Raw genomic sequence first — 22,868 nt, 5'->3', positions numbered from 1 at the left:
AAAGAAAGATCATGTATAGATTACATTTTCTAAGTTTAACCTGTCTACAGTTATATTTAAAACTTATTCCTTAATACACAAAAATTGTCACTTCCTAAAATTGGGCCCATCAAGGAACCATACCCAAATTGTCTTAGTCATATTAAAATTCTCATTAAGGCTACAAATAAATAAAGCTAACTGGATAATAGCATTAATAACTACTTTCATCAGCTACAATAGAAAATATAATAAATAATTTAACTTTTTGTCCCATTTGTTCTCAACAAAGTATTCACCCTGAGAAAGAGTATTTCTAATTGTACTTATATTTACAAATGCTCATTTTAATTTGATATAAACAGTTTTTTGCTGCACTCAAATTCTACATTGAAAAGGTGTGATACTCATGTAAATTTTTCCTCTTTAAGAACATAAACACACATCACAGCTTTCAGGAACAAACCTCCCTGAACTTTCAGTCCTATCCCTACCTCCCACAGTTTCTCACCAGGCATCTTTTCATTTCCCATCATAGTTTTTACGATAGATTGTTTCATAACAGTACACTAAACTATACTACTATGCCAGGTTAAATTCAAGCTTTGTATCAGATGTCATGTTAAGAACAGCCAAAGGGGGATCATCTGTAGGTTACTTTACCTATTATTTGAACTGTAGGAGTATTATTCACTTCTGCAAACAATTATCCCCTCTCTCCTGTTTTTCTTAAAATACGCATACTTTGGACATACTATCAGCAGGGACCAGTCCCTGGAGAAGGACATCATGCTTAGTAGAGGGTCAGTGAAAAAGACGAACTCCCTCGATGAGATGGATTGACACTGTGGCTGCAACAATGGGCTCAAATATAGCAACAATTGTGAGGATGGCACAGGACAGGGCAGTGTTTCGTTCTGTTTCACGTAGGGTCACTGAGTCAGAACCGCCTGGACGGCACCTAAAAACAACACTGTTGTGTCCCATCAATTCCAACTCATAGTGACTAGGACAGGGGCAGAACTGCCCCATAGAGTTTTCTAGGCTAAAATCTTTAAAGGAGCAGATTGCCAGGTCTTTATTCTAGAGATTCTCAAGTGATACTCCCTTATCATTCTACATGTAGGCAGAAGTAATGGCTGCAGGAATTAACAAAAGAACAATCTTTTTCCAACTAGTAGGAATAAAACTAAATTAACGGCTAAAATTTCCCATAACTTTCAATCTTTCCCTGACAAGCTTTTCTTTAACTTTTGGTCCCTTCTAAATTAGATACAGTATTTAATGTAAACTCAAAGTATATACATGAAATGACATACTGGGTCTTAAACAGCCAGAGAAGGGTTTCAATGACAGCTAATGCTCACTTTGAAATCTAGTCCAAGAATAGCACAATTCAACAAGCATTTTAGAGCCAAATAAATTCAAGGCTGGAGCCAGAATTGGCCCTAATATAAGGAATAAATATAAGTAAAGTGCTAATGGGGTCAGGGAAGGCATCAAGAAAGTGGGATTTCAGATGGGCCCTGAAGTATAACTAGGATTTCCACAGTGGGGGAAGAACATCTCAGGCAGAGAACATCATTAGAAGACACATGGAGAAAATAAAAGTATGTGGATCATCTGGAACCAGTGATCATATAACGAAATAGTAAGAGACTCTGACATCCTGGATGTCAGTCTAAGAAACTGAGACTTTTTCGAAGGGAGTTTCAATGATCTTAAAAACAAAAGCCAACTTAATTATTTAGTCGGTGAATTTTCTAGGTCACTTGCTGCCTCTTCTTTTTTTTTTTTGCTGGGGGGGTGGGTAATACATTATCTTACTTAGGTTATATATAAGATATAAAGCATGGCAATTTAACTCATGAGCTATTTCAGCTACAACAATGAGTGGCTGTTTTATTCTCTAATTCTCATTTATTTTTCCTTTTTGATGCCTCCTTAGTTTTCAAATATATAACTGCACTTAATTGTAACTTCTGTCACATTTTGCTCTACCACTTTAAGTACAAAAAGCATTTTCTAGGACTGTTTCAAGCTTTCAACCTATCCCTAGCACCCACCCAAAGAGCAAAGTTTGTTTTATATCTGAGAATAATAAAAATGAAACACCAGAATCACCATTTCTTTGGTCTTGCCATGGGACCTGAAACAGGTAAGACATAAAGGTATAAGGGCTGAACAAAACTGTGTCTATTTAGCCAATTACGTGCAATCTCAAAAGCACATGGGCTCTGGAGAGAGGCAGCCTGGATGTGAATACTGAGCCTGCCACTTAACCAGTTGTGGGATCTTGGGAAAGCAATTTAAATCTCTCCGTGTCTCAAAATTTTTTTTAGGTGAAGGAAAGGGCAACACATAACACAGGGATAGTCAGTACAACTGGACTAAACCAGAAGCAAAGAAATTTCCTCAATACAACCAAAATCTTCGAAGGTCAGAGTAGCAGGGACGGGATTCTGGTGACCACGGTTTCAAGGGACATTTAGGTCAACTGGCATAACAAAAGGTATTAAGAAAATAGTTTGCATTCCACTTTGGTGAGAGGCTTCTGGGGTCTTAAACACTAGGAAGCGGCTATCTAAGATGCATAAATTGGTCTCACCCCACCTGGAGCAAAGGAAAATGAAGAACACCAAAGACACAAGGTAAATATGAGCCCAAGAGACAGAAGGGGCCACATAAACCAGAGACTCCAACAGCCTGAGAACCGAAGAACCAGATAGTGCCCAGCTTCCACCAGTCACTGCCCTGACAGGGAACACAACAAAGAATCCAGGATGGAGCAGGAGAACTGTGGGATGCAGATCTTAAATTCTCGTAAAAAGAGCAGGCTAAATGGTCTGTCAGAGACTGGAGGGACCTTGACAGTCATGGTCTCTGGACCCTCTGATAGCCCCAGACTGGAAACATTCCCGAAACCAACTCTACATACAGGGACTGGCCTGGACTATAAGATAGACAATGATGCTGGCAAGGAGTAAATTTTGTGGCTCAAGCAGACACATGAGACTATGCGGGCAACTCCTGTCTAGTGGCAAGATGAGAAGGAAGAGGGGGAAAGGAGCTGGTTAAATGGACACGGGGAATACTGGGTGGAGAGGAGGAATGTGCTGTCTCATTAAGGGGAGAGCAGCTGGGAGTGCACAGCCGGCTGTGTATGGCTTTTTGTATGAGAGACTGACTTGACTGGTAAACTTTCACCTAAGCAAAATAAATTAAAAAAGAAATTTCTCCGTGTCTCATTTCCCCCAACTGAAAAAATGAATAATAATATAATTCCTACCTCATAGGGTTGCTGTGAAGGTTATGGTATGTGACTTAACATAGGTAAAGCACTTAGAACAGTATTCGGCCTGTGATAAATGCCATACGTTAGCTATTTTATCCACTATGGTGTAAGCTTCACAAGAGAAAAGATTTTAGTCAGCTTTATTTACTCAACCTCCATGTCTATAATCATGCTGGGCACACAGCAGGTGCACAATAAGTTGCTGAATGAATGAATGAATAGGAAACACGTTAGAGCCAGAGAAGCTAAAGAAGCACTATGTACAAAGGAAGGGAGAAAAATGAAGGGGATTAAATGTCTTGCTCCTTTACTTTTTAAAAATTATGTCCTCCATCCACGAACTACTTCCTTTTACTTGTGTTGAGTGTGATAGTATCAGGGTTCAGTGAGGAATATTTTAAGAAACCTTCTGCTGTATTTGTTTCAGAGGTTAAAAGAAGACTGCTTCTACAGCCTCGCAATTCAAAGCATGGTCTTCTGACCAGCAGCATAAGCATCACCTAAGTCCCTGTTATAGCCCTGGTGGCACAGCGGTTAAGAGAACCAAATGGTCAGTAGTCTGAATACACCATCCACTCCTTGGCAACACCACAGGGCAGTTCTAATCTGTCCTATAGGGTTGCCATGAGTCGGAATTGACTCTAAGCAACAGGCTTCAGTTTGGTTTTGGAGGTCCTTGTTAGAAACGGTGAATCAGAGGTTCCACTCATGATCTACTCAATCAGGTTCTTTATTTTAAAAAGATCCCCAGGTGAACAGTTTGCATATTAAAGTTTGAGAAACACTGTCCAAGGTTATTCTAATTAAGGGCATACATTATAGAAGTATCAGAGTTCAAATCTGGGCTCTGACACTTTATTATCTGTAAGACTTGGACCAAGTCTCTAAACCTTCAATTTATTCATCTGTAAAACTGAAATAATAACACCAGTTACTTCAAAGAGATGCTATGAGGATTAAATGAAATGAATATGCAGCATCTGGTAGACTGCAAAGAACACAGTAAGTGCCCAATTACAGCTTCTATTATTGTTGAACTTCCCGCTCTTCTACTACAAAGCCCCCAGAGAAATTTTTGGATTAAATACTAGAAAGAGCTTTATTTTACTGAAGAACTAGAATGTTTTACTTTTCTTTCCAATTAAAACTGCATAACAGAACTTCCCTTCAAGTTGAGTGTCAAATTTAAGCTTTCAGTAGGAATAATTGCCTTTTAAATTTCTGTTATTGTGACCTCACTTTCCAATTTATAATCTCTCTGGTCTTGATTTTAGTTATATAAGGGAATAACCAAACACATAAATCAATAACCAAATCAAATGACCAAATGAACGAATAATATTAAGTCTAAATGCAGAGCTTATCCTTAAAAAATGCTACTAAAAATATCTGAAAGTTCAATAGCAGGTTCAGGTTACTTTAAAATTAAGTTTTACTGAAGAAGCCCACAAATTAAATTTTAACATATGGAAAATAACGTTTCAAATAAAAAATTTTGTTTACAAATAAAATCAACACAAATATTCAAAATCATATAAACACTGATGAGAGGAAGGTAATGTTCAGAATTCTGGCTAAAAGCAATGCTTAATATGTAGGAACGTTACATCCTACATGAAAAAGCATATTTACTTGTTTTCAAGTAACACCTGGAGATATGGAATGACTTCTGAATGGTTCCTTCGAACCATCAAATACATAAAGTAAAAGTACATTGCTTTTAGGGTCCAATCGAAACAGTAGACAAAACTAAAAGCAAAAGAAGAAAAACATGATAAGGAAAGTAATTTCCCTCCCCTGTCACACCATTAATAAGCATCTTATCAAGAAAACAAAATATAAACCACAACAACTGAGTATTAATTAACCCAATTTTCAGTTGATTTATTTCCTTCTAGAAAGGTCAGAACATGATTCTATCATTTTAGAGCAGTTAGATTTGAACTGCTTAGTTAAGCAAACCAGAAAACTTAAGTGAGGAAATAAGGTTTAGTAATTTGGATTATTATAGAAAGGAGTTTACTAAGTAATTCCACATTCTTAAATTAGTAAAATATATCATATTTTGATCATTTGAACATTTTTTATTTAGATTTTTAGAATGTTCTGTGTAAAAGAGCAAAGCATTATTAGATGTTTTTTAGCCTCCATGTGTTTTTATTTATTTATTTTTTTAATAAAAGAAAATCAGCCTCCTTTTACAGGAAGGCTCACAATTTTTCTAACTGAGAATTCAGATTTACATAGCTGGGAAAAGGAGTTAGAGACCAGAGAAAGGATTACAAAACAAAGCTAAACAAAACACACAAAAAAAAACCTTGTTTAGGTGTTTCTTCCTCTTTTTTAGTCTCTTCATTCTCCAAGCTGGGACTTTCCCGGGAAGAGTTGTCCTGTTGGCTAGAGTTTTTCAATAGTACAGGATCAATCTGTGCTTTCAGGAGTGCAAGAGTCTCAGCCAACTCATTTCGATTTCTGAACAAGGGAAAAAATAAGACAGCATAAAAACCTTAGTTCTGTTCTAAGGAGTTTTCTGAATAATACCCACTGGAAATAAAAAAATTAAAAAAGAAAAACACATTATGAACATCCAAAAGACTGTTACAGCAAACCCCAACTAACCTTGAATTTTAAAAGTAAGTTATTAGGAAAGAATACATACTATTCTCCAAAGAGGAGTGTCTTAGTGAGTCTTAAATTATTTTTCCCATTGATTAGAATGGCAACGCAGATCTCTTAGGTTGAAAAAAAGGAACACAAACAAAAATTAGATAACTTTTTAAAAGTACTATGCCATCTCTATGATGTATGAAATCAATGTAAAACTTCCTTTAACTTTTTTTTTAACAATATGATTTAAGTTCTTCATTCATTTGAAAATAAAAATTCTTTTCTATCTTCAGAGATAGCTTTTCATAATTATAAAATTATGATGCACCTACTAATACCCTAATACCCAGTGCCATTGAGTCGATTCCGACTCATAGCGACCCTATAGGACAGAGTAGAACTGCCCCATAGACCTTCCAAGGAGCGCCTGGTGGATTCGAACTGCCAACCCCTTGGTTAGCAGCCGTAGCACTTAACCACTACACCACCAGGGTTTCCATACCTACTAGTAGCACAGTTAAAAAAAAAAAAAAAAAGAATTTACATAAATCCATCCACATATGAGCAGCTGATATTTGACAAAGGCCCAAAGTCAGTTAAATGAGGGAAAAGACAGTCTCTTTAACAAATGGAGCTGGCCTAATTGGATATCTATCTGCAAAAAAAATGGAAACAAGACCCATACCTCATACCATGCACAAAAACTAACTCAAAATGCATCAAAGACCTAAACTGAAAATCTAAAACAATAAGATTACGGCAGAAAAAATATGGAGACCGCTAGGAGCCCTAATATATGGCATGAACAGTATACAAAACATTATTAACAATGCACAAAACACCAGAAGAGAAACTAGATAACTGGGAGCTCCTAAAAATCAAACGTCTATGCTCATCCAAAGACTTTACCTACAGATGGGGAAAAAGTTTTTAGCTATGACATTTCCAATTAGCATCTGATCTCTCAAATCTACATGATACTGCAAAAACTCAACAACAAAAAGAAAAATAACCCAATTAAAAAATCAGCAAAGGATATGAACAAGCACTTCACTAAAGAAGGCATTCAGGCAGCTAACAGATATATGAGGAAATGCTCACGATCATTAGCCATTAGAGAAATGCAAATCAAAACTATAATGAGATCCCACCTCACTCCAACAAGGCTGGCATTAATCAAAAAAACACAAAGTAATAAATGCTGGAGAGGTTGTGGAGAGACTGGAGCATTTATACATTGCTGGTAGGAACAGAAAATGGTATAACCACTTTGGAAATCCATTTGGCACTTCCTTAAAAAGTTAGAAATAGAATTACCATAGGGTCCAGCGATCCCACTCCTTGGAATATACCCTAGAGAAATAAGAGCCTTTACACGAACAGATATATGCACACCCATGTTCACTGCAGCACTGTTTGCAATAGCAAAAAGACAGAAGCAACCAAGTTGCCCGTCAACAGATGAATGGATAAAGAAATTATGGTATATTCACACAGTGGAATACCACGCATCGATGAAGAACAACGATGAATCCGTGAAACATTTCATAACATGAAGGAATCTGGAAGGCATTAAGCTGGGTGAAATTAGTTGCAAAAGGACAAATACTGTATGAGACCACTATTATAAGAACTCAAGAAATAGTTTAAACAGAGAAGAAAATATTTTTTGATGGTTACGAAAGTGGGCAGAGAGGGAGAGAGCGGTATTCACTAATTAGATAGTAGACAAGAACTATTTTAGGTGAAGGGAAAGACAATACGCAATATACGAGAGGTCAGCACAACTGGACTAAACCAAAAGTAAGGAAGTTTCCTGAATAATCTGAATGCTTCTAAGACCAGGGTAGCAGGGGCGGTGGTTTGGGGACCATAGTTTCAGGGGACATCTAGGTCAACTGGCATAATAAAATCTATTAAGAAGACATTCTGCATCTCACTTTGAAGAGTGGCGTCTGGGGTCTTAAACACTAGCAAGTGGCCACCTCAGATGCAACAATTGGTATCAACCCACCTGGAGCAAAGAAGAATGAAGAACACCAAATATACAAGGTAATTATGCGCCCAAGAGATAGAAAGGGCCACATAAACCAGAGACTGCATCAGCCTGAGACACAACAGAGGACCCCTGAGGGAGCAGAAGAGCAGTGGGATGCAGACCCCAAATTCTCATAAAAAGACCAGACTTCATGGTCTGGCTAAGACTAAAAGGACCCTGGAGGTCATAGTCCGCAGACCTTCTGTTAGCCCAAGACAGGAACCATTCCTAAAGCCAACTCTTCAGACAGGGATTGGAGTGGACTATAAGATAGAAAATGATACTAGTGAGGAGTAAGCTTCTTGGATCAAGTAGACACACGAAACTATGTGGGCAGCTCCTGTCTGGAGAGGAGAGGAGATGAGAGGGTAGAGGAAGTCAGAGGCTGGCTGAATGGACACAAAAACAGCTGAGAGGAGTGTGCTGTCTCATTAGGGGGAGAACATCTAGGAGTATACAGCAAGGTGTATATAAATTTTTGTAGGAAAGACTGACTTAATTTGTAAACTTTCACTTAAAGCACAATAAAAAAATTTTTTAAATATATAAGAATGTAGGTTGTTGGTTTAATTTTGTCAGTTGTTTATAACTAAACCAAGAACAACCCACTGCCGTCGAGTCGACTCCAACTCATAGCGACCCTATAGGACAGAGCAGAACTGCCCCATACAGTTTCCAAGGAGCTCCTGGCGGATTTGAGCTGCTGACCTCCTGGTTAGCAGCCGTAGCTCTTAATCACTACGCCACCAGGGTTTCCTGTTTATACAGGAAAATAATTCAAATGATTCAGTAATAGAAGAAAATCCCAAATAGGATTCTAATCTGTAAACTCTACTTTTACTACCAAAAACAGAGGTGCAGTATGGCCAATTTAAATGTTCCCTGCAAATGAGAAAACTCACTTGGATATTTTTGCTGTTCAGATAGGCAGTGTGTAACAGTGAAGATAAAATACAAACTCCAGACTAAGTTTTCCAACTTAGTCTGGCTCTGTCACTAAGTTACTCATCACCAACGGTCCCCCAATCTACGTTCTCTAAATACTACATACACACCTCTAAGACAACGTGATCAGCGTTAAAATGAAATTACTTGTTTTCTTATCTGTTATATGTCCCCTTGCTTCCTTTCCCTGTCCACCCCCACCCCAGCTCGACTGCTTGAGGGTAGGGACACTTAATAAATTTTTGTTGTTGTTAGCTTCTGTCAAGTCGGCTCCAATCAGGGTGACTTTATGTATAAAAGAACGAAATGTTGCCCAATCCTGCGCTATCTCCATGACCTTTGATATCTTTGAGTACATTGTTGTGGTAATTGTGCCAATCCATCTCACTGAAAGTTTTCCCTGACCCTCTACTTTACCAAATACAATGTCCTTTTCTATCAATTGGGCTTTCCTGATGACTTGTCCAAAGTAAGAAAGACAAAGTCTTGCCATCCTCGCTTCTAAGGAACATTATGGTTGCATTTCCTCTGAGGCTGATTTATTCATTCTTCTGGCAGTCCATGGTATAGTCAACATTCTATGCCAACACCACAATCTGAACGCATCAATTCTTTGTCTGCCTTCTCTTTTCATTGTCCAGCTTTCACAAGCATAGGATGTGATTGAAAAGACCATGGCTCAGATCAGGTACGCCTTAGTCATCAAAGTGACACCTTACTTTTTGTAACTTTAAAGAGGTCTTTTGCTGCAGATTTGCCCAATACAGTATGTTATTTAATTTCTTGGCTGCTGCTTCCATGGGTGCTGATTGTTGATCCAAGCAGAAGGAAATCCTTGACAAATTCAATTTTTCTCCACTTAATCATGATGCTGTTTATTGGTCCAGCTGTAAGGATTTTTGTTTTCTTTATGCTTAGGTGCAATCCATATTGAAGGCTGTAGTCTTTGACTTTTTAATCAGTAAGAGCTTCAAGTTTTTCTTTTTTGCAAGCAAGATTGTGTCAGCTGCATTTCACAAATAAAATGAAATCTTTGACAACTTCAAATCTTTTCTCCATTTATCATGATGTTGCTCACTGGTTCCGCTGTGAGGATTTTTATGTTAAGGTGCAATCCATACTGAAGGCTGTGGCCTTTGATCTTCATTAGTAAGTGCTTCAAGTCCTTTTCACTTTCAGCAAGCAAGGTTGTGTCATCTGCATAACGCGGGTTGTTAACGAGCCCTCCTCCAATCCTGATGCTCTGTTCTTCATATAGTCCAACTTCTCAGATTATTTGCTCAGCATACAGACTGAATAGGTATGGTGAAGGATACAACCCTGACGCACACCTTTCCTGACTTTAAACCAATCAGTATCCCCTTGTTCTGTCCGAACAACTGCCTCTTGTTCTATGTACAGGTTCCTCATGAGCGCAATTAAGTGTTCTGGAATTCTCATTCTTTGCAATGTTATCCACAGTTCGTTATGATACACATAGTCGAATTCCTTTGCAGAGTCTATATATATATAGCATGCAAGTCCTTGGTAAAAATCTGTAATATATGATTCCAGGATTCAGCAACCATTCTATCTTTTTCATATGAATTTCAAATTGATAAGGTGAAAAAAGGGAAAACAAATATAACAATATTTTTTACGCAGGACAAGAAAACTAAGAGGGCATTAATTAATAATATTACCAGTAACAGTATTAATAATAAGAGTTAGCATTAGTGACTGCTTACTATGTTCCAGGCACTGCTTCAAGAGTTTTACATGAATTAGTTCATATAATCTCAAAATAACCTCATTTAATAGGTACTTTATTATTATTACATTGGAAACCCTGGTGGCGTAGTGGTTAAGAGTTTGGCTGCTAAACAAACGGTCGGCAGTTTGAATCCACCCGGCGCTCCTTTGAAACCCTATGGGGCAGTTCTACTCTGTCCTACAGGGTTGCTATGATAGAATCAACTTGATGGCAACGGGTTTGGTATTATTACTTTGGAGCCCTGGTGGCACAGTGGTTAAGAGCTCAGCTGCTAACTGAAAGGTCGGCAGTTAGAATCTACTAGCTGATCCTTAGAAATCCTATGGGACAGGTCTACTCTGTCCTATAGGATCACTATGAGTCAGAACCGACTCGACTGCAACAGGTTTGGATTTTTTCTTTTTGGTCTTATTACTTCAGGGAGCCCTGGTGCTGTAGTGGTTAAAGCGCATGGCTGCAAACCTCTGCAAAGCAGGAGAAAGATACAGCAGTCTACTTCCATAACGATTTACAGCCTTGGAAAAACCCTATGGGGCAGTTCTACTCTGTCCTATAGGATTGCTATGAGTTGGAATCAACTCAACAGCAGTGGGTTTGGTTTTATTATTATTATTATTATTACTTTCAGAAGCCCTGGTTGTGCAGTGGTTAAGTCAGTGGTTTGAACCCACCAGCGGCTCTATAAAGACTACAGCCTAGGAAATGCTATGGGGCAGTTCTACGCTGTCCTACAGGGTCACTATGAGTTGAAATCGACTCGATGGCACACAATAACAACATTATTTACCTCTGTCTTAGTCATCTAGTGGTGCTATAACAAATAGCACAAGTGAATGGCTTTAACAAAGACAAATTTGTTTCTTCACAGTAAACCCAGACAAAAGCAGGCTAAAAGTCCAAATTCAGGGCATCAGCTCCAAGGTATGGCTTTAAGGAGGGTCCTTCTCATCATTCTTCCCCTGGCCTAGGAGCTTCTCTGCACAGAAACCCCAGGTTCTGCTCCCGGTGCTGCCTTCGTGGTATGAGGTCCCCAACTCTCTGCTTGCTTCCCTTTTAATCTCTTGAGAGATAAAAGGTGGTGCAGGCCAGACGGCAGGGAAACTCCTTTTATACTGGATCAGGGATGTGACCTTAGTAAGAGTGTTACAATCCCATCCTAATCCTCTTTAACATAAAATTACAATCACAAAGTGGAGGACAACCATACAATACTGGGAATCATGGCCCAGCCAAACTGATACACACATTTTTTGGAGGTCATAATTCAATCCATGACAATCTCCATTTGCAGGTGAGAAAACTGAGGAACATACAAGAGAGGTAATGTATTTTTTTACTAAAGTCACAGTTAGTACACATCAAAGGTAGGATTCAATTCCAGACAGTCTGCCTTCAGAGGCCATCTTTTTTTTTTTTTTTTATTGTGCTTTAAGTGAAAGTTTACAAATCAAGTCAGTCTCGCCTACAAAAATTTATATACACCTGGCTATATACTCCTAACTGCTCTCCCCTTAATGAGACAGCACACTCCTTCCCTCCACTCTATTTTTGTGATCATTCGGTCAGCTTCTGACCCCCTCTAATCTCTCATCTCCCTTCTAGACAGGAGATGCCAAAATAGTCTCATGTGTCTACGTGATCCAAGAAGCTCAGTTTTCAAGAACTCATCTTTGTAATCATTATGCTGTATTAGTGGCATATAGTTTAGAAATGGGACTGTTTTTACAGGTACATGGAAATTGTATACACTCTTTAGAATTCAGCTTTTTAAAAATGGTTACCAAGTCATTACCAATTATTAAATTTTTTATTGAAGTACAATTTACATCCTGAGAAACAAATAGATCTTTGGTGTTCCGTTCATCAGTTTTGACAAATACACCTATGTAATCCACACCTCTATCAGCACAAAGAATATTACTATCGCCATAGATAACCCCCTCTTGTCCCTTCCTAATCAACCTCTCTGCTCTAACAAAAGCAGTAAGAAATCAGTTTTTTTGATCACTATAACCACAGATTAGTTTTGGTAATTCTAGAACTTTCTATAAATGGAGTAACACAGTATGTACTTTTTTTTGCTTCTTTCACTCATCATCCTCTTTTTGGGATAAATTCACAGTCATTCCTTTTCACTGCTGAGCAGTACTCATTGTATAAAAATACAGTTTGTTTTTCTATTCTCCTATTGATGAATACCTGAAGTGTTTCCAGTGTGAGACTGTTTAGAACACATGCTACGAATATTCTTGTAAGAGGTTTATTGTAAACATGTGTTTTCATTTCTCTCAGATAAACACCTAGGAGTGAAATTGCTAGTCATAGGGTAACAGTTTAACATCTAAAGAAACTGTCAATCTGTTCCCCAAAACTGGTTGTACCATTTTACATTCCCATCAGCAAGTTATAATAGGTTCTAACTGGTCCACAACTTTGCTAACATTTGCTGTTGTAAATCATATTCATTTTAGCCATTCTTGTGACGGTAAAGTGATTCCTCATTGTGACTTTAATTTGGGATTTCCTAATAATAATGTTGAGCACTTTTTCATATAAGTATACTATTGTATATAGTCTTAAAGCATCTGTTCAAGGCTTTTGCCTATTGTAAAAATCACATTTTTTGGTACTTTTATTATTGAGATGTAATGTATGCATTTGGGATACAAGCCTTCTGTCAGATATATGTGTGGTGAGTATTTTCTCTCAGTATATGGCTTGACCATCTTTTCATCTTTTGATGAAAAGTATTTATTAAATCCAACTGATGTATTTTTTTTCTCTTATGGTTACTGTTTCTATGTCTTCTTTAAGAAATATTTGCCTGCCCCAAGGCTGCACATGTATTCTCCCATATTTAGTCATAAAAGCTTTATAAAATTGTAACTTTTACCTTTAGGTCTATGTATGATATGAGCTAAGGTCCCTGGGTGGTAAAAATGATTTGTGCTCAGCTACTAACCAAAAGTCTGGCAGTTTGAACCCTCTCAGCAGTGCTGCAAAAGAAAAAGGCCTAGTGATCTTCTGCCATAAGACTGGAGGCACTGAAAACCCTGTAAAGCACAGTTCTACTCTGAAACACACTGGGTCACTATGAGTCAAAATCCACTCAATGGCAGCAGGTACATGGTGTGAGGGAGGGGGTCAAGGCTCATTTTTCTCCATGATTTTCAGTTACTGCAGTACCATTTGATGAAAACTTTTTTCTCTACTGAATTACTTTGGGGCTGTTGTTGAAAATCATTTGACTATGTATGTGTGGGTCTATTTCTAGACTCTTCCATCTCTTCTATTGATCTATTTATCTTTTCATCAATATCATACTATCTTGATAACTGTAGCTCTCTAGCAAGTCTTGAAAACAGCAGTGTCAGTATTCCAAATTTTTCTTCTTTTTAAAAATATCTTTGGATATTCTAGCTCATTGGCATTTCCATGTAAAATTTAGAATAATCACACCAACTTTTACAAAAAAGCCTGCTGTGTAAATACAATTATTAGGGAAAATGTATTTTTATACAAGCTAAATATAAATAACACTAGTCATGTACATATTAAAATCTCTTTCATTTACTGAGATTTTAATGTTTTCACATTTAAAATAATTATGAGCCAAGAATAATGTATTTCAGTTGTATTGAGATAGAAATCACAACTATACAATCCACATATTTAAAATGTACAATTTAATGGTTTTTAATATGTTCACAGAGTTATAGAGCTAGTATCACAATCAATTTTGGGGCATGTTTATTACCTAAAAAAAAAAAAAACTTTGTACTCTATTAGCTGTCATTCCCCATGACCCTCAACTTTTGCCAACCCTAGGAAACCACTCATCTACTTTATGTCTCTAAGGACTCGCCTATTTTGGACATTTCACATAAATAGAACAAATCAGTCTTAGAAGAACTATAACCAGAATGTTCCTTAGAATTAAGGATGGCTAGACTTGGACTCATTTACTTTGGACACGTCATCAAGACACAGCAATCACTAGATAAAGGACATCATGTTTGGTAGAGAGCTAACGACAACAAGGGAAACCCTTAATGACACAGATTGACATAACAGCCTCTAAATGGGTTCAAACGTATAAAACCATGAAGATGGTGCAGGGCTGGGCAACGTACACATAAGTTCATCGTGAGTCGGAGCTGACTCAAAGGGAATTAACAACAACAAAAAGCCATTCAATAGTAAGATGCCATGAGTAAGCTATTGTTCCTATTCAGCTACAGAGCCAATCAGTGCCTGAGAATACTAACAAACCACATAAAACTTTATTTTCCCTAGTAGACTAGGTGTATAAGCACTTTCAGACTTTCAGGAGTCCCTGTCTGATCCTTAAGAAGCATCTGATGGAGTCTGATCTACCTGCAGAAATTCTCTCATCATTAATAATCTTACTAATACTACAACTTTGTGACACATTCTTTAGTGACATATTCCTTCTGTTAAAATGATATTTGATCAAATTAAAAAATTTTTTTTTCTGTTCTTTCATCCTCTTTTATTGAGACCTAATATATAGATGAAATATCTCTAAAAAAATCAAAAGTCTATTTGGTTAACTTGCTTTTTCTTATCACCTATCGGAGTTTCTAAGAGGATTTCTTGCTAAGAAGATTATTGCCTTCTTCAAAACTCCACTTAACATAAGTCTATTTCTTTAAGACTATGAGGGTTTAGAAAATGGTTCAGACAACATCTATTAGTCTATGGACAATCATTTATCTGCAATATGAAAAAAGACAAATGCTCTTCTATCAAGCTCAGGTCTGCTTCTCTGTAATTTGTATCCACTGAATATGACTCAGTCCTTGAGAAAAATATTTTTCAACAAATCAATCTTTTAAATATTTGAAGACAGCAGAAACCTAAATTTCTGCTGGATGAAGCATTTTCAGTTCATTAAACCATTTTCTTCGCAGTTCTTCTTACAGATTACTGTATTAATATCCCCCTTGAACATGCCATCCAAATCTAAATACTATACTCCAGGTATGAGCTACTCAGGGTCAAGTAGGATGATGCCCCACATCATTTTGGTTACCAAACATGTATTCATGGCAACTAAGATCTCATCGCTGGTGGGGGAAGAGCAGAAAAATAACTGCTTTTCACATTTAACCTGCACAAAAATGAGAAACCTATAAGGGCGAAATATCTCACTATGTTTGTTAACAGTAGTTCCTCTGTGTCAATAAGTTAAAGCTAACTGAAATGCCATGTTCCAAGACATATCATTTAATAAGCATAATTGGACACAATCGAAAATTTGAGAAAACCTACGGTCTTTCCCCAGAATACGCACATATCACATAGAACTAAGAGATACTGCCTATAAGGGATTTCACAGGTGCCTGAAGCCCATCTATGAATCAGAGAGATGTGCTATTCACTACTAAAAACACCACTTGCTTAGTACAGTGACTGTTACAGAAGTAGGTATGCATAATAAATTCATTAATAAAATTAAGGAATGCTAATGTGACAATCAGATGTTTAGAGTTTAGCTTTAATTGCCTGAAATTGGAGTACATAAACTCAATGGTTTCTGAACCACTTCAAATATTTCTATATATTTGGGCAAAGTTTCCTAGCATATTTACAGATCAGAATACACTTATTCATAAACAGTCTTTGAAAAGGCCAAAAATACTTGCAAGAACTATCCACAGGGGATCAAACTGACAGCAGTAACTCAAAAGATTAGATGGGAACTTTAGGGGCAGTGAGTTTATGTTAACAGGGGAGGAACAACTCAGAAAAGTAGAGTAAGACTGGTGGCAAAACACGACAAATGTAATCAATGTCACTAAACTGTACATGTACAAACTGTTCAATCGGTGTATGTTTTGCTGTATATATTCTCAACAACAGTAACAAAATTAACAAAATTTAGAAGAAAAAAAAGGCTAAAAATAATCTGACACCAGATCAGTGAAGAAATTTACGGTTGTTAATGTGAGAAAGGGGCCCTGGTGGTGCAGCGGTTTAAGAGTATGGCTGCTAACCAAAAGGTCAGCAATTCAGATCCACCAGCTGTTCCTTAGAAACCCTACAGGGCAGTTCTACTGTGCCCTATAGGGTCACTAAGAGTTGAAAGTGACTCGATGGCAAAGGGTTAACATGAGAAAACTAGGTTGAAGCATTCTATGTAAAAATTTGCCTGTGAACAACTGCCACTGATACGATTTTATGCTTTATCATAAACAAATTTTACACCTCGATGAAGATTTAAAAAAAATTTTAAAGACTGAAACAGCAGAAAATAAAACCTACAGAAACGGTCAAGGATGAGAAGAGGTGAAAGCAACACCAATGGAATTCTAACCTTTCCTCTTTTTGCTGAGAAATATTTCTTCAACAAAGAAATTAAGCTTTAATATTTGGGGTTAAAAGGCTTTATGAAATGGTAATAATTATAAAGGCAGGGAGAAAAAGAGTACATTTTTACTGAGCACATACTTTGGTCCTATGATCATTTTTCACATATCCACACAACAACTCTCCTACAGGAAAATGAGCCTCCGAGAAATTAAGTAACCCACCTACAAAGGGTAAAAAGATGAACCCAGATTCAGACATAGCTGTTAACTCTACAATCTATACTCTTTCTCTCACATCATGCATTGGAGTATAATCTACTTAAAACCATGCACATTTGAGGCTGTTTTAAACATGTATGGCTTATCAGTAATAAATTGTTTTCCAGTCATATTTTCTTCATCTACAAAGTAGGAGAGAATGTTTCTTGAACAACTATACAAGACTGATACGGGAAATAGTAGAAATGGTGATGAAACATCATGAATAGAACCTCATTCAGGTGTCTGAAGCAAATTTATTCACAGGGAGAAATGATGAGCAAATTCACCTTTAAGACTACCTTGTTCATCTGCATCTGGTAAATAAACTACATAGAGAGCCACATAATAATATAAAAAGAGGGTAGTTAAAAAACAATACACCCATGAGCTCATTTAATTCACATCTATTCTTAGGGAATGAAAGTGAAGCTTCCCTGACTCATACAAAGATTAAAGATTTCTACATGTTTCTTCTTTAATAAATTAATAAATAATCACTTAAAAAATCTGCTAAAATTCAAGAATGGGGCAAAAACTAGATGAATTAATGTCAAAAGCGTTTTTTTTAAAACATCCACTACTTTTCCTTACTTTAGTTATAGATACCCTAAGGTTTTCCAAATTTATACTATGGGCATCATGGGATGAATTCTAAATAACAGACCTGCTAAGACAGAAAATAAGAAACACAAAGGTTCTGAATTAAGGTCCCAATTCACACATTGACTTTTTTTTTAAGTTACATTTCAAGGTTTTGTATTAAATATTTTTGTTCAACAATATTCGTCAACACAAACAAGAAGTCAAGATTAAAAAAAAAAAAACCCCGAATATGGCAGAGAAAAAAAAAACAGACTGATACAATGAAAATTATGAAAATCTGCTGAAAGAGATTAAAGAAGACTTAAATAAACAGAAAGATGTTCCGTGTTCATGGACTGGAAGACTTAATATTGTTAAGATGTCAGTACTACCCAAAACGTTCTACTGATTCAATGCAATCCTCCTGGTCAAAATTCCAAAAGCCTCCTTTACAAAACTGGAAAAACTAATCCTCAGCTTCATATGGAATGGCAAGAAGCCTCAAATACCTAAAGCAAGGCTGAAAGAGAATAAAGTAAGAGGGCTCACACTTCCTAATTTTAAAACATACAGCTACAATAATCAAAACAGCCTAATACTGGTATAACAAGATACACAGACCAGAGGAATAGAACTGAGAGTCCAAAAGTAAACATACACATCTGTGGTCAGCTATTTTGACAAGGGTGCCAGGCCCATTCAATGGGGAAAGGAGAGTCTCTTCAATAAATAGTGCTGAGGAAATTGGATTTCCACATGCAGAAAAATGAAACAGGATCCATGCCTCACACCACACACAAAAACAAATTCAAAATGGATTAAGGACCTAAATGTGCAAACTAAAACCATAAAATTCTTAGAAGAACAAGCAGAGGCAATGCTGTCAGGCCTTTCAATAATAGATTACCTAATACAACAACAAAAGCACAAACAGCAAAAGACAAAATAAACACATGAGACCTCACAAAAATTAAAAACTTTTCTTCCTCAAAAGACTTTACCGAAAAAGTAAAAAGACAAGCTACCAACTGGGAGAGTATCTTCAGAAACCATATATCCGATAAGAATCTAATAGCCAAATTTACCTAAAACTTTGACAACAACAAAAAGACAAATAACCCAATCATAAAATGGGCAAAGGACTTGAATAGACATTTCACCAAAGAGGACATTCAGATGGCCACTAAATACACGAAAAGATGCTCAAAGTCATTAGTGAGATGCACACATTAAAACCACAACAAGGGACTGTTTTACACCCACTAGAATGGCTAAGCTAAAAAAACCCAGAAATTAACATATGTTGGCTAGGATGTGAGGAAACCGGAACCCTTATCCATTGCTGGTGAAAATGCAAAATGGCATAGCTATTATGGAAAACAGTATGGCAGTTCCTCAAAAAACTAAAAATAGAACTCCCATATGACCCAACAATTCCACTCCTAAGTATATACCCAAAAAACCCGAAAGCAGCAACTCAGACACTTGTACACCAATGTTGGTTGCAGCACTATTCACAATAGCCAAAAGGTGTAAACAACCTAAATGCCCATCAACAGATGAAGGGATAAACAAATGTGCAACATACACACAATGGGATGCTACTCACCCAAGAGGAGAAATGAAGTCTTGATACATGCTACGGTAAGGATGGGACTGAAGACATAATGCTGAGTGAAATAAGTCAATCACAAAAGGACAAATATTGTATGACCTCACTTATATAAAAAGACAAGAAAAGGCAAATGTATAAAGAACAAAGTTCATTAGCGGTTACCATAAGTGGGAGGGAGGGGAAGAGGGGGGGTTAATGGTGAGGGAGAAATTATGTTGATTAATGTAATTGCTGTAAATAAGTTGTACCCCTGTAAACAGCTGAATTTATAAAACTTGTGCGACAGATATATTCACAACAATGACCAAAAAAAAGTAACTACTGAGGCTTATTTTTTTCTTTTTTTTAATTGTGCTTTAAGTGAAAGTTTATAATTCAAGTCAGTTTCTCATACAAAAATTTATACACACATTGTTATGTGACCCTAGCTGCTCTCCCTACAATGTGACAGCACACTCTTTCTCTCCACCCTATATTTCCTGTGTCCATTCAACCAGCTCCTGTCCCCATCTACCTTCTCATCACGCCTCTGAACAAGAGCTGTTCACACAGTCTCATGTGTCTACTTGAGCTAAGAAACACACTCCTCACCAGTATCATTTTATGTCTTATAGTCCAGCCTAATCTTTGAAGGGTTGGCTTCAGAAATGGTTTTAGTTTGGGGCTAAGAGAGAATCTGGGGGCCACTACCTCTGCAGGCCCTCCAGTCTCAGTCAGACCATTAAGTCTGGTCTTTTTACTAGAATTTGAGGTCTCTATCCCACTTTTCCCCTGCTCCATCATGGATTCTCTGTTGTGTTTCCTGTCAGGGCAGTCATTGGTGGTAGGTGGGCACCATCTAGTTCTTCCAGTCCCAGGCTGATTGAGTCTCTGGCTTATGTGGCCCTTCTCTCTCTTGGGCTCATATTTTCCTTGTGTCTTTGGTGTTCTTCATTCTCCTTTGCTCTAGGTGGTTGAGACCAACTGGTGTAACTTAGATGGCCACTTCCTAGCTTTTAAGACCTCAGACGTGAGGCTTCTTATGTACAACCAAACACCTAATGGAATTGGGTTCCTTGGCTTAGAGGTTTAGGGTCATGGTTTCATGGGACATCCCAGTTAACTGGCCTAATAACATGTTTAGTGCTTCTGTTCTATCTCCTAGTTTGTTGCATAGTGCCTGGTGTCCTAAAAACTTGCAAGCAGCCATCCGAGGCACAACAATTGGACTCTATTCACCTGGAGCAACAGAGGAAGGAGACTTAGGAATAGGAAGAGGAAATGGAACATGTGGCTAGTTGCCTCCATGAACAACTATCTCCTTTGCCATGAGACTAGAAGAGCTGATGGTGCCTGCTACCATTACTGAACATTTTGATCAAAGATTCCACAGGGGTATCCTGATCAAAAAGGGGGAAATTACAGAACAAAATTCCAAATTTTCAAAACATCCAGACTTTCTGGAGCCATGGAGGCTGGATACACCCCTGAATCCATTGCTCTGTGATAATCTTTAAACCTTAAATCAAAAATTTTCTCTGAAGTCTCCTTAAAACCAAACAAGTATTTTAGCTTAACTAGTAAAAGAATGTTTGCCTTGAGCGCTGTGCTCTTTTAAGATCTATCTATATGGGATCAAACTGACAACAGCAACTCCAATGATTAGATAAGAAACTTAGGGGGCAGTGAGCTTACGTTAATGAGGAAGAGAATGGTTGGACAATTCAAAGAATATAATCAATGTCACTGGATTATACATATAGAATTGCTGAATTGGTGTATGTTCGGCTGTGTATACTCTCAACAAGAATAAAATTAATTATTTAAAAAATGCTTAGAATTATCCTCAGATTTCTTCAGATTCCCAATAAATGTACACAGCAAAAATAAAAATACTAAAATGCCTAGACAAATTTATCAAATTAAAATAATTGCAAATAAACAGTATCTAATAGAATTCTTTTTTTTTTAATAGAATAACGTCTAAGAGAAAACTGTATGTAAAGAAGAACCAATCAACACTCTTCTCTTGAATTCTTCAAAGAACGTGTTTTCATGTGCGTATTATTCTTCCATCACTATTTGTCAGATTCTGGCATGCTGAAGTACAAGGAGGTATGTCTTGACATGAATCCTATTGCTAAATATATTCACTTATTTGACAAATATTGAGGGCTGACTATGTGCACTGTGCTTGGCAGTGTCTTAGTCCCTGGAATTCCCCTAACCCCACAAAAAAAGGATCACTCTAGTCTCAGAGGTTGCATTCTAGCAGAGAAGAGATTAAGAAACACAAATATAAATGTAAAGATATTCAGAAAAGATACCTGACAATACATTTCCATGAAGAACCATCTTGATCATCTTGTTCTTCTATGTACAGTCTGACATTGTGATCTTGATCCAACTGGTACCAGTACATGAGGCCATCTTTGTCTCGGCCAATTGGCTGGAGGCGCATAGCGTCGGCATCCTCCTCATTAATGATATTCTTGAATTTGAGATTGTCATCAAACTGACACTCGCAGAGGTACTAGAAAATAGCCAGAATACGGTGTAAAATATCCCATAAATATTTCTCCATCATTATAAATATGATACTTTCAACCATCATATTAAAGTCTGTTGTTAATCTTAGGTTGTGCCAAGAGGTATGACACTGGCCGTTAACAAAGATACAAATGCACTTTTGAGATTCCAATCTAAGAAATCTTTTACTTCACTTGGTGTTTCTCAGCGTGATGAAGGGATATAACACTTTGATTTGTCACTGTGGCTTGCTATAGCACTGACATAGAGACAGGAGTGTAAAGAACATGTATAGTGTAGCCATCTTTCACTATCCTCTTCTACTTCCATATACACCCCTGAGAATGATCAATTTTAATAGATAAATTTTAAATTAACATTTTAGCATTATATAGATTTATAAGTTTATCCCAATCACTGACATAAATCAAGTTATATTTCAAAAGCATTAAGCCTGCTTGTTCTAAAGTCTCTCAAATTGTCTCATGGTATAAAATTTTCCATGACTCTTTTTCTCCTCAAGGTTTAAGAGACCATTATTCTTGAAATGGCTGTGTTTTTTAAAGCCAGAAACATTTGCAGTTTTCAATGAAGGTATGTTTCACTGATAGTTGTCTATGGAGCATTCTCTTAATATAAAGATATTCACATGACTATTTTGGAGGACCTAAATTTTTGTTATATATTTTTGTATATTATTAGGGCCTAAAGACAGAATATCTTCCCTGAGCCTCTCTGCCTAGGCAGACAGTACACAAAGCTCCTATCATAGTCTCCTTGCCTGTGTTAGTTAGTACAGTAGTCTCTAAACATTGTGATCAAGCATCCCTAACAATAATAATTAAAAAAAAAAAATGGATAAAACACTCAATTATGTGTGTCATAGATATATGTACATGTGTATATAAAACATATATTTATACATTTATTACTGTATATATATGACGGCA

At 37.0% G+C, this 22,868-nt stretch overlaps 1 protein-coding gene across 3 annotated transcripts in view; it reads right to left on the bottom strand.

The window, feature by feature from the left end:
- Positions 1 to 22,868, bottom strand: part of RSF1 (remodeling and spacing factor 1) — a 180,348-nt gene that overhangs the window by 67,028 nt on the left and 90,452 nt on the right. For all 3 annotated transcript variants that reach the window (XM_049889723.1, XM_049889724.1, XM_049889725.1), the window contains exons 4-5: positions 21,717 to 21,922; positions 5,592 to 5,746 (exon numbers count right to left, since the gene is read on the bottom strand). In XM_049889723.1, the coding sequence (XP_049745680.1) occupies positions 5,592 to 5,746; positions 21,717 to 21,922 (361 nt within the window). The remainder of the gene's footprint in view (positions 1 to 5,591; positions 5,747 to 21,716; positions 21,923 to 22,868) is intronic.

Source organism: Elephas maximus, chromosome 7 (assembly GCF_024166365.1).
Source record: "Elephas maximus indicus isolate mEleMax1 chromosome 7, mEleMax1 primary haplotype, whole genome shotgun sequence".
NCBI classification, from domain to species: domain Eukaryota; kingdom Metazoa; phylum Chordata; class Mammalia; order Proboscidea; family Elephantidae; genus Elephas; species Elephas maximus.
This window is presented reverse-complemented; position numbering and strand designations above follow the sequence as displayed.